The sequence below is a fragment of the Seriola lalandi genome, unplaced genomic scaffold, assembly GCF_002814215.2.
Source record: "Seriola lalandi dorsalis isolate HSWRI2012SDOR001 ecotype SW California unplaced genomic scaffold, Sedor1 jcf7180002054511, whole genome shotgun sequence".
Taxonomy (NCBI): domain Eukaryota; kingdom Metazoa; phylum Chordata; class Actinopteri; order Carangiformes; family Carangidae; genus Seriola; species Seriola lalandi.
Window position 1 is genome coordinate 186,239 of NW_019525064.1, and position 12,702 is coordinate 198,940.

General features: G+C 42.1%; 1 protein-coding gene across 4 annotated transcripts in view; it reads left to right on the plus strand.

Annotated features, from left to right (window-relative positions):
* The first annotated feature begins 3,112 nt into the window (after nucleotides 1–3,112).
* The window catches only part of palld (palladin, cytoskeletal associated protein), a 61,242-nt gene continuing 51,652 nt past the window's right edge, over nucleotides 3,113–12,702 (plus strand). For 3 of the 4 annotated variants that reach the window (XM_023413311.2, XM_023413316.2, XM_023413312.2), the window contains exons 1-2: nucleotides 3,113–3,269; nucleotides 4,856–5,851. In XM_023413311.2, the coding sequence (XP_023269079.1) occupies nucleotides 4,857–5,851 (995 nt within the window). In that variant the 5' untranslated portion in view covers nucleotides 3,113–3,269; nucleotide 4,856. The remainder of the gene's footprint in view (nucleotides 3,270–4,855; nucleotides 5,852–12,702) is intronic. The other variant, XM_023413313.2, reaches the window with a different exon arrangement.

The following is a 12,702-nucleotide window of genomic DNA, read 5'->3' on the forward strand; positions in this document are numbered from 1 at the left end:
GTCTACCAATCACTGTGGAGTAACGGAAGCCGTGAGAAGACAAAATCCGTTCAGGAGGAAAGCGCAATTCGTAAATTAATTACAATTGGGCCTGCTGATAGGAGAAACGACATTTTGACAGTCAACGTTGTATTTTCACGGATTTAAAAGAACGACACCAAAAACAGTAAGTAAAAATAAAAATAGTCACAGTAAAGTGTGTACACTTATGTACTTTAAAAGTTTTATATTGAATGTCTACACCTGAAGTGTTTAGATATTCAAGTGTGCTCGTTGAGTCGATGGTTAAAACAACAGTGTTAGACGCCCTCTAGTGGTGAAAGTTTTATATTGAAAGTGTTTATAGTTACCATAATATTCAGCGTCTAATGACCTCCATTGTTTAACTTATATTGTTTCCATCCGAAGCATTACAATATATTAATGCTAGCGAAGTTAGCTTATGAGCTAAACGTTACGACGGTTAATCAACATCCTGTCTGATTTGACCTGTTAAGATATTCACTGCCCCCTAGTGGCCACGGCGCGGAAGTGCAACACTTTAAATTTGTCAAGTGAATTAAGTGCAGACATAACAGCCTCTTTAGGTAAATACTTTCAGAACAAAGTGGTCAAACTGAATCGTTTTATTATGCTATAGTGGTCATGTATATTAGTGCTAAAAACAATACCAGTATTGTACTATACTTAGATCAGTGTAAATAGCTTGTGACACTGATATCTTACCTGCTATTCCATGTCTTTGGTTTAAAAAACCAAAGTTTTGATGCTAGTGGAGCTCAGGCTCCTTGAAGATGACAGTTGACCTGAGTGTATCTGAAATCATGAGTGCTCACTGCCCTCCAGTGGCCACGTGAGGAATTACAACATATAAATTCATCAAGCTAATGATGATGATCACATGGCAGCTGACTAAAATTTCAGCAAAATACTTTTGAAATCGACCTAAGCAAAAACTATCATGAAATGATTATTTGATGTTCTGTATGTTTATTGTGATATTTTCAAAAAAAAACTTTAATATTGATATTTAATTGATATTTTAAACTCGAAAAAGTTATTATTATTATTATTATTACTTCCACTATTTTGTCACTTGGATATAGTTTTAGTATAGAGACTAGTTAGTTTCTACTAAATCAAAGTTGATTTAAACATGGATAATTATAATTGGCTGAGGTATGGATGATGGCCATTTTTATTTTTATTTTTTTTATTTATATCAGAATCAGAGTGTTTGCTGTCATCTAGTGGTCACAGTGAGGAACTGCAACACATTAAGTGTGAAGTTAGCATCAGGGTAGACATAACAGCACTGATACTTCTGTTGAGTACTTTCAAAATGAACAGAAACTTTAATGTTGTAATAAGTGTTTAATTCATATTCAATAAATATTAAAACTGATTGTTGGTATTATAGATGTATATAGAGCTATAATTGTGTCTGGATCGAGGAGGACATAATAGGACAGTAATACCTACGGGAATATGATGTACAAAGGTGTAGTTACACATTGTGACCACCACAGGCGTGTAGACACATTATTACACACATTCTTATACTTTTTGTCTCTTGTGAAATGTCTGTTTTTGTACAGAAATTACTTGAATCCTCCTTGGGAGAAAACAAAAAAACCTTGAACTTGACCTTAATGACTCTTTCACTCTCCGGTTAAAACAATGATAATAACATTTCTTGAAAGCCTATCAAGGGCGTTTAGTGTGAAGTATTTTTGCTCATAATTTAGTACATTAATACTACAGATTCAATATTTTATAAAATGTACAGTACAGTAATACTTTACTAAACAATCATTAATCTGAAACATACAGAAGCCTCAGCTTCGCGGCTTCTTCTTTTCCACTGTAATCTGCTGTGTGTGAAGATACTGCCTGTCGCCTGACAATGCTAACAGTATGGGTCTAACATGAGAGGAAGCTCTGATGCATCCAGCAGTATTTTTAAACACTACAGATAAACACTGTATGAACACACTATTAAACATAATCTATGATGCAAGGAATACTGTTGTGGTGTGCACATGTGGTATAAAAGCACCGTGCTGGAAACGTTACAGCACTATTCTTACATAGACCACAAACACATGCAAGTCTGCAATTATAGAAGTCACCACTAAATAATGCAGTTATTTTTAAATGATACCATACACAGGGTTATTGCTAATTGGTGTATGGTGACAAGTGAGTAGGATTTTAGCGGATTACTGATTAGTGTGTGTGTGTGTGTGTGTGTGTGTGTGTGTGTATGTGTGTGTACAGTAGATAGTTATTACAGTGGAAATTCCTTCCAAACTTATCACTGGCACTTAACTCTAATCAGTAGATTAATGAAGAACCAGAATAGCTCTGAGAGCACAAAATGTGATAGTGGCCTAGAAATAGACCAAGTGAGGCTGCGTGGTCTGCGACTGTCTGTGCCTGTACACACTGTCATTTGTTGGCTGGGCAGACAGAAAAACTTTACATGCTCTGTGTAGCGGCATTGACCTTGACCAAACCCAGCGCTCAACCTTCATCACCTTCTATTTTTTGCTAAATCCTCCCAGGTCCATTTTTAAGATAACTTACCTACAGGTAAGACGGACAAGTGGGTGGTTCGGGGTCATCGGGTCAACTCAGCTCGACACTGTGGCAACGCAGACAAGCTGCTGTCACAACGCTGCGATTAGATGTCTTCACTAGACGAACCAAAACCCGGCCATTAACAGACATATTCAGCAGGATGTTTGATATGTCTTCATTACCCAGACCTGTGGTCGTAACCGATGCACATCGAGGGCTCCTGAATGTTGCATGAACCCCAACTGCCCCGGCTTATTTGTGCATATTAAGAATGTGTGTTGTCAAATACTACATCATGCATGTATCCTTTCTGCACTGTTTTCTGTGGTTTCTGTGTTTAATTACCAAATACTGTATGAAAAATGTCACCACTACCTTCTGTTCCCCAGGACTACCTTAACACTCTCTCCTCTTGCCAGTTTTCTGGCTGTGAAACCTGAGCCCGGGGCCAAATATAGCCCCACACAGTGAGCAGTTAGGGACCGGGACAGATGGGACAGCAGGCCACTGCAGAGGCAGTACGCAATTGGACCCTGAACCTGAGAGATCCTGCTGACGATCTGACCAATAAGGCTGCTCTTCTGGAAGGAGAAGCTTCGTTTTTCCTCATTCTTACTTAATAAACGAGACAAACCTGGAACCACGAAACCAGGAGAGAGTGTTTTCGACAAGTAGCCCACTTTAAGGTACGTTTTTCTTTTTTGATTCTTTCAGCTCCATTTTACGGCTTGGTTCTTCATTGTTTATCACCAGTATGACCTAGATCACTTAATGTAACGGTAAAGCTTATTTAAACATCTTTATATATGTATATATATATATATATATCAGTCAAATCCAGACACAGCAAATCCAGGAGCTTCTGTCATGTGTTTCAGGGCATTTTGATTCATTCTCGTTGTAAAGTGTTTGTATTAAATATAACAAATCCTGTGGAAGTGAACATTTAAGATACTGTAAGAACTGAAGTTAACATATTAATGTTTATTAAATCCAGGAAAAGAACAGGAGGTAATGGAAACTCTGACGGCACTGACAGTTGTTAGCGTTTTGTCAATCAGTCTTAGTGTCTCATTTTCCACATTCATATTTAATCAGCTGTGTGCTGCTGCTGCTGTTGCTCTCTTCAGATAATGAGACGTTTGCAGGACATTAACACGCCTTGTTTTATTCTTTTAATTCTTTAACCCAGTGACTGTCAGTGTGTTTGTGCATATCCAGTCCTACCTGTGTGTGTGTGTGTGTGTGTGTGTGTGTGTGTGTGTGTGTGTGTGTTTGGAGGTAGCGTCTGAGTGTGAAGGACCTCTCTCCTGTGCTCAGGGTGGGTGGGGTTGCGCTGCTGCTGCTGTGACACATAGCCCAGGAGATTAAAAATAACAACAGCTGGTCTTCAGGACGCCATGAGGCGCTGAGTGTCTCGCTGCGTCATACATGTATACCACGCCACCGGCGTCACAACATATTGTTGTGATCAGATACATGCTCCTCTTAAACGACACAGCGATGTGACCCGATTTACATCTGAACGATGTGAGACTCTAATGATGCATGTAAACTCACATGTAAGAGACATCAGGCGATATAAATGTGTTTGTGTTTTCTCGTTCACGTGTACTTCCTCGTGCACAGGACGGCACAGTCAGAAGTTTATGATATGATCATATGAATGGCCAGAATCAAACATCCCTTTATACTTTAATTTAAACAATCTAATTAAATGTAATCTCTATGTTGTTGTTTATGTCTTTAAACAGAAAACTACGTCCCATATTTACATGGATGCTAAAAAAAGGATCAATAGACTGACAGAAAATGAATCAGTGATTGTTGTTGATAATTGATTAGACATTTCATCATCAGGAAAAAACCTCAAACATGTGCAGATTACAACTTTCCTCCATTTTATATCATTGTAAACAGAACAATTAGTGACTTTGAAACAAATGTAATCAGTATTTTTCAGCTCCAAATGAAAAGTAAAAAACAAAGGAACAAAGTGATGAGAGAAACAGAGCAAGTAAGAAATGTCGGTCATGTTCACTATGTAAAGGCCTCTGTTAATACCCACCAACTGTGTCCAGACAGCAGTGGCCTGAGTCATCCTGCCAGCTATGGCTCTTTGAGAAAGATCCAGTGTTGTGTATTTGAGTTCTGTGTCTGTTTGTCATCTCCCCCTTTATTACTGATGGGTATCGTGTGGAGTATAAACTGTAATGTCCGCAGTGTAAAGGTGTGTAATTTGCTGGTTTATGAGAGTTGATGTGTGTTTCAGGATGCAGGACGGGAGTTGGAATCAGCCACTCCCCTTCTCTCTGCTGCTAAAGGACTCAGCAGCGGGCGGGACTTTGGAGGGAAATGGAGGTGTGTTTTCTGAGGCGTCCTCTGATGGGGAACTCTACCTGGACTCTGGTACAGAGCTGGATTGTGGAGATGGGGACTTTGCAGATCTCACTGCCTTCTTAAGTGCAGAAGAGATTAATCGTAGCCTGGACCTGGCCCGGGAGTCCTTTGGTGGTACGTGTGAATCTGAAGATCTGGGCCCCTCTAATCCTACACCTCAGGAGCAGGTTCTCCAACCCATCCCCTCCCTCCCTGTGAACACCCAGACCCCTACTGACAACCTCATCACAAGCACTAACCTGCACCACCAGACCAAAGCCCTCTACCCAGATGATAACGCAGCAGTTAAGGTCTCCTCCAGCCAGAGCGCTGCCCTCAGCAAACCTGTGCAGGTGTCCAGCGAGGCTCCGTCCTCTGCTGAGAGGGTGGTGCGCCACAAACCCACGCAGCCAGTTTATAAGCAGGACAAGCCCAGGCTGGTTCACGAAGGCCTGGAGCTGAACGACCGGGCAGCTTCAGCCACGGAGTTCTGTAGCCGAGCTGCCACGTTCATCGAGGAGCTGTCCTCCATTTTCAAAGGTTCTTCTCATGTGGAGCAGCAGGTGGAGGAGGACTCCTCCTCTCCTGACAGTGGCTATCTGTCTCCCAGGAGCCAGCGACCGGCGCCTCAGGGCTCCGTCTCTGCTCCCTCTCTGCCTCCCAGCCAGCAGGAGCAGACGCACTACAGCCAGACGGACGCTGGCCCTCAGCCTGGGGGCCCGGTGGCAGTGGCAGCTTCTGTGAGGTACCAGCACTCCGGAGCTCCGACCACGACCGGACCCCTGTCGCCTCCTCAGTTCCTCCAGAAGCTGAAGAGCCAGGAGGTGGCAGAGGGAAGCCCCATCCGCCTGGAATGTCGGGTAATAGGAAACCCCCTCCCACTGGTCAGGTAGGTGCGACCTGATTAATGTGACGGTTCGACAGGTATCTGCAGTTTGATACTATAACGATGATGTAAATATTGTGTAATATAAATATCGTAGTGCAGAGAGATTTTACAACATCACAATATTGCGATTTTACACCTTGATATTCCTTTTTATTATTGTTGAGAAAGAAATTCAGAAAAATGTATAGGCCCATCAAAACGCACTTAGTCGTGGATATATGGAATATGGAAAATAAACAATTAGATTAGGTGAAAATGTAATTATCAATCACTTTGGTAAAACATTCTATTTTTTATTTAATCATTTTTTTAATCAAAATTTGCTCAATTTATTCTTCTTTAAAAAAAACAGTTTAATTCTGTTTTGTTTTCTACATCTTTTACATTTTGATCATGTTTTTCTTTCTCTTTACGAATGAGTTTTCACATTTTCCCGTTGATTCATTTATTGATTATTGGCTCTTTAGCTGACCTGAGAGTGGCACGAATCAACAAGTAAATGAGACTTGTTGCCTTATAGCATGACCTTGTCTCGTGTTCAGTCTGATGGTGAACAACATGTGCTTTTGGATTTTCCCGCTTCTGTTCACACACATGGTGACGGATGGAGGATAACTTTTCTGCCATCCCTGCAGTTTTTCACAGGCTTGACGTTGGTTGTTAACTTTGCAGGTTAGCTGAAGGTGGATTGTGTAAAGCAGCTGTTGTCCTGATTCGAACTCGCTCTCCTGCTTTGCACTTCGCTATAATTTGTGTCTGATGCGTCACGCAGTCCTGGCATCCATCTCTCTGAGCGTAGGCACACACGAGCTGACCATTAGTGCTCCAAGGGTCAATTCACCCAACGTGCAGAAACATTTTCTCACTTAGTCCCTGTGGTTTCTCGCTGTGCAGATAGTTTTGGTTTTTGGTTGTGGTTTTTGAGAAAGTCTGTCTCAGAGATTTGTCTTGAAGCAGAGTCGAGGTTTTTGGCACAACTTCGCCTCCTTCCACGGTGCATGGAAAAGAGAGGTCAAAACTGCAGCAACACTTTCAGACCGACGTGTTTCGGCTCTGGGCCTTCATCAGGCTTATTGCATTTAAATAAGGAAGCTATGAGACAGAGACAGGCCTAAAGCCCCTATTTAAACGACCCTGATGAAGGCCACGAGCTGAAAACACGTCTGTCTAACAATAAAGTTGCAAGTGTTGCTGGAGTTTTGACCTCTGAGATGTCTGTTGACACCCTAATACACAGGATTTAATGGGAATTTTATTTGTGGTACTTACTGTATTGAAGAAATGGATTCAAAAATGTTGAAAGCAACTTGTCTTTCTGACCCTGGATAATCCACCCAGCACAGTTTTAGGGGCTATATCATCAGTTGAACAATCCAGAGTAACTAAGACGTTTTCAGTTGGACACGTTGCTGCTGAATTTCCTTTAAATGTAATTTCCTGATGCTGTCAGCACAACAAACCATATTCCATTCACTTTCATTGCATCGGCCTGAAGGTAGAAGTCCCGCAGCGGCAGATCTCAAAGCCTCTGCGAATAACGCCCAAAACTGTTCCCATGACTTTCTGTGATTTGGGTGAAGTTTGAGTTTGAATGAACATGATCCACAGACCTAAGAGTGTATGAACAGCCCTTCATATGACAGTGTCAGTGATGCTGACCAGAGCAAGCGTCAGGATCCGGCCTCTCCGGCCGTTAGAGATAAGGTGAGTGAGGGAAGCGGCAGCCAGGGGGGGAGAGTTACCCGTGTGTTGACAAGCAGAGCACCTGGTTTTCAGGGGTGTTTTTTTTCCACTCTGTGTAAGCACATTTGTCCATCGGTACCTGTGCCAGTTGTCTAATTTATGCCTGGATGAAGTGTTATTCAACTTGAGAGGACGGCAGCCCCCTTGCACCAGATCATCAGCAAACTAAAAATACACTCTTCTCTTGTTTCTAGACATGTCAGCCTCACAGCTCTGTCAACATGCTGCTGTTTACTATAGAGAAATACCTGAACTGATGTAAGTTTTTATTGGGAAGATGGTCTCAGTGTGTGTGTGTGTGTGTGTGTGTGTGTGTGTGTGTGTGTGTGTGTGTGTGTGTGCCTCCTCCTGTTGGTTGAACCTTTCTGGCTGAATTTCAGTTTCACTTTTAAGTTATTAAACCCTAATACTCAGAGCAGCTCCTTTAAAATTCAACTTTAAAGCTGAAAGTTTGGATGTCTTGTGCATCACTTTTTTTACACATTTCACTGAACTTTTAAGACTTTGTGACCTTGCATTTAAAACACACCGGGGGTTTAACAAGTTCTCATCTTGTCTGAGTTTATTATAATCGACCTTCCAAAAGGTTCCAGCGGAGTCAAAGAGTTTCAGTTTCAGGGAGTTTTGTCTGTGTAATCAGAAGACATAAAGTCAGTGGCTCAGGTCGTGTATCTCCCCAGTACGTTATGAGGGGGCCTCTTCTGCCGCTGTATAAATAGTCTTCAGGCCAACAGGAGCCAGGCACAGGAATGCAGGCAATGCAATGACAAGGCGTTTTCAGTCGGCAGGCTCCACATCTCCCCACACCTTCTTGGGGAATAGGAAGGTAGCGTGTGTAGTGTGTGTTTTACCACAGGTGGAACTGTGGCCGCACCGACGCGCTACAACACAGGAAGTGAGTGGAAAGCTGAGAGACGCAAAGTGCAAAAGCAAAAACTGTAGCAAATATATTTTTCTTATATTCTCCCTGTAATTTCATAACCTGTAGTTTACAAGTCTCCTGAAAGAGTTACAAGTGAATGTAGTTGTTGTTACTGAATGAGATGGGAGGACTGAAGGTTTGTTTTTTACTGTCCGGTTGTTGGTCTGGTGTTTGGCCACAGTGCCAGCTCTTCCAATGAGTAGCTCTCAGTATTGTTTGTGTGCTGTTAAAAGAAAAAGAAGTGCGGATTGTGGACACTAGATGGCAGCAAATTATTTATTATTCAAAATAAAAACCGTGCATCTTCAGGAAGCAGCTTCTAGGAAATGTTGAAATACAAAGCGTGCAGTAGCAAAGAGAGTTTAGTGTCTGTATCTGTGCTGAGATACATGTCGTATCAGTTGGAGGAGAAACACGACGTGTTGTGAATTTGCAGTTTAACTGGATAAAGAGTTAGTAGGTCCACGTTCCTCTGCTCAACTGAACTGTAAAATTAACACCATACAAGAACTTTTTTTTAATCTTTTTCAACCAGTCTTCATTCTTGCATGTAACTGTAACCACATGCGCGACAACATTTTTACTGCTTCTTTATTTAGATTCATACATTTCACACACATGTCTAAACTTCTTACAGAGCTGCTCGCAAATTAAAGCAGCGTGTCAGCTGGAGGTGACAGTGGTTGGACCCACCATCACACACACACACATATGCATGTTTTTTTTTATGTGCTCCAGAGGGAAGTTAATGGCTTCCTCAGTTCTAACAACCTGCCCTTTGCATGCTGTTATTTGTATGTGTGTGTACAAGCATGCATGTTTTTTTTTTTAACCAAGGTTGAATTCAAATGCCTGATTTCCATTTAGTGCTCATTTCCCATGGGCAGCGCCTTTGATGCCAGTCCAAGCAGGTGATGCACCTCCTCACCTCCCTCCCGGCTCTCTCCACAGGCTAATGAGCTGCTGCTGAGCCCACGCCAGCGTTTTGCACGGCCAGTGAAAGAGACATTCCTTGCGGCAGGGTGCTGGGCGCGGCCTTCTGCGGTCGGCCACAATTTGTCTCGGCCGGAGAGTCTTATGGTCCTGAGCGCCTGGTATTCTTCAGTATGTCCTCATGTTCCTCACACACAATGCTTTATGCAATGCTCTGTTTATAATGATGCATCGCTGGTAGTGGGATGCGTGTGTGTTCTATCCTTGTGGGAACCACTTTGTGCATTTTTTCAGTCTGAGGTCATTTCGGCTTTTCTTTGCCTCTTCGAGGGGCTAGTTTTGGGTTTAGATTAGCTGTTGGCATGAAGGAAGACCCCCTGTGTGTATGTGTGTGTGTATGTGTTAGCGTGTTTTCTTGTTAAAGAGAGCATTTCTAAACAAAATTGATGGTGTGAGGTCGGGTTGTGTGGAACACCAAACACGCTGCAGGTGCCTGATGACTGATTTCTCGCCATTTAAATGCATCGCAAAGCAGACAGAGAAAATCCATCTCCGATTGTGGCATGCTCAGCGAGCTATTTCAACCGTTTTGTCTGATGCTCTTCCATGTCATTACCCAAGCTGCATGCTGTGCAAACAAGGCATTTCAAAACTTGACTCGGAGTTGAATGAAGAGAGACGGGCCGTTACGCCAGAGAGCAGCAACGGCTTCTTGGTTTCAGGCGTCCCCAACATCAGGAGGAGATTCTTTTCACATATAATCTGAGTGTTTATTTTGCAAATGATTTTATTCCCCTGGGTGCTCTAACGGACATCGCTCAGTCCTGGAAACCAAACCCATTCACCCCTCTACAGGCAGAAGGGTCAAATCACTCTGATCTGAGGCAACAAGAGGAGGCTGGTTGCTCTTTTTACTTTTTATAGATACTTTTTATTGAGTTTAAACAAACAGAACAACATTCAATACCCCGACCCCAGACATATAGCACACACACAAGAAAAGAGAGAGAGAAAATTAATAAATAAATAAAATAAGTAGATAAAATAAAACATAAATAGAGAAAATAAATAGATAAAACAAAACTTAACAAATTAATTGATTAATTAGAAATAAATAAAATAAATAATTAATAAATAAATATCGACAATACTTGAGATTGAATAATGGAAATAAAGCAAAAATAATTAATTAAAGAGGAAAAAGAAAATTTACATGAAAATTTACATCACAAACAAAACATTGTCTCTGGTCCGCTCCACGCATGAGAATTTAGACCCTCAAAAGTAAGTTTTTTAAGTCTGCAGGTAGATAATGAAGGAAAGGTGACCATACATTTTAACAGCTCATCTTTTCACCTTAAAACAGCCCGTAACCTTTCATGGGGGAAGGTGTTAGAAATCTCCCTGTACCACTTGGTGGGGAGGTTTTGATCCATTTGTGCAAGATGCACTTATGAGCAATTAAACTGAGCTTCTCAAGAAGTTTGTATTGTGATGGTGTAATTTCTTGGAAGGCAGGCCAAGGAGAAAACATCAGGGTCCCTTTTTAATTTTTCTTCTAAATATCCCAGTAATCACCAGACTGTGTTCAAGTTCCTTTCTACATCTTTGGGCCAAAGGAGGCGGAGTCCTGCAGGGGTAACGCACCCTGACCTTTACTTGTAATAAACATATTGTGGTTGGTGTCACTGGCCGGCACGGCGCTGCAGTGGTCAGCACTGTCGCCTCACAGCAAGAAGGTTCTGGGTTTGAATCTGCCGGCCGTGTGACTAGTTTGCATGTTTTTCCTCATGCCCCACAATCCAAGGACGTGCAGGTTAATTGGCGAGGTGGCGTAGGTGTGGATGGTTGTTTGTCTCTATATGTCAGCCCTGTGATAGGTTGTACCGGCCTGTACCTCACCCTTGTCCAATGGGATTGGCTCCTTGGTTTAACTACAAGCTGCTGATACACTGTGACTTTCACTCTGAACTCTGAAAGAAAAAGAATAAAAACATATAAAATGAGCAAAACCATGAATCAGAAGAACCATAAAATCAGTTGTTATGTGGGACAGTGACTGTGTCTGTCTCTCTCCGTTGCTTGTCTGTACACGTGCTTTACACCTCATACCTTACACCACCTACTATCTCATGCCTTATAATCTCAGTTCCAGTATTTTCTGATAGATGTTTCAACATTTAGTGAGGTGAGTGGACAGACACACACCAGGGGTTTGTGTTATCTCGTTTAGTCCAATTGCTTTGTCATTTTTTATGGTGGTTGATGTTTTAAAGTTGAACCGGTGTGAAAGCAGCCATTACATGTCGATGAAACATCTTCATCTTCAGGAAATACTAAATGTTTCTCACGGGTTTGGTTTCTAGTTTTGGTCTTTGTTGGTTTGTTTCTTTTTTTCTTTGTTTTGTTTCTGTTGTTTTTGTTCTTACATTTTCACGCACAGATAATGGAACGATGTTGGTTTGTCAACCGCAGCCTGTTGTTGCAAGAGCACTCACTATACCAACGAACACTTACAGTAGCCCTTCCTCCTACATTGTGTGAAACAGACTTGGTATGAGGTCATAGCAGGTGACCCGCTGCTGACTCATGACGTAGCCCGACTGTAATGCTGACTGTTTGGCCTGTTTCAGGAAGGCTGTAATTTTAAATTCTCCCTCATGGGCTCATTTGATCTCTGCAGGAGGAGGGGGAAGGAGAGAGCCCTGGTATTTTTATACCTGCTTTTCTTTTTTTTCTTTTTTTACATTTTGCAAGCATGATGTCATTTCATATTTAGGCTTCGAATAATGAGAGAGCCTGGAGTGACTATGGAGGTGCACTCAAGCTTAAAATGAATACTATATTGGGTCTATTTGACAAAGACTTAACATTCCTGAAACATGAAAACACTTAAGAAGGAGGGATAGTGCACAGAGATTTTACAAGTTGATGTGAGGCAGTCAGTTTGACGTATTGCTGAGTTCTCACCGTGCTGATAGCTGACTGTGTGTGTTATACGTGTACGAAGATGTGTTTTGAGGAGCGAGTACGTTCGACCTTGTTCGCCGCGGGCTGCCAAAGAATTTTCTGATGGAACCAGAAATAGACGAAGCAGCTTTAATGTATCACCTGAAAAACAATGTGGCCGAGTGCAGATTATACACACGGAGACATCAGCAGTAAAACACTCAGATGGACACACGTCAGTGGTATTCCTCAGTCGTACGTTAATGGCAGTTGGTGACGAATGGAGCTGTCCTGCCCCCCCCCC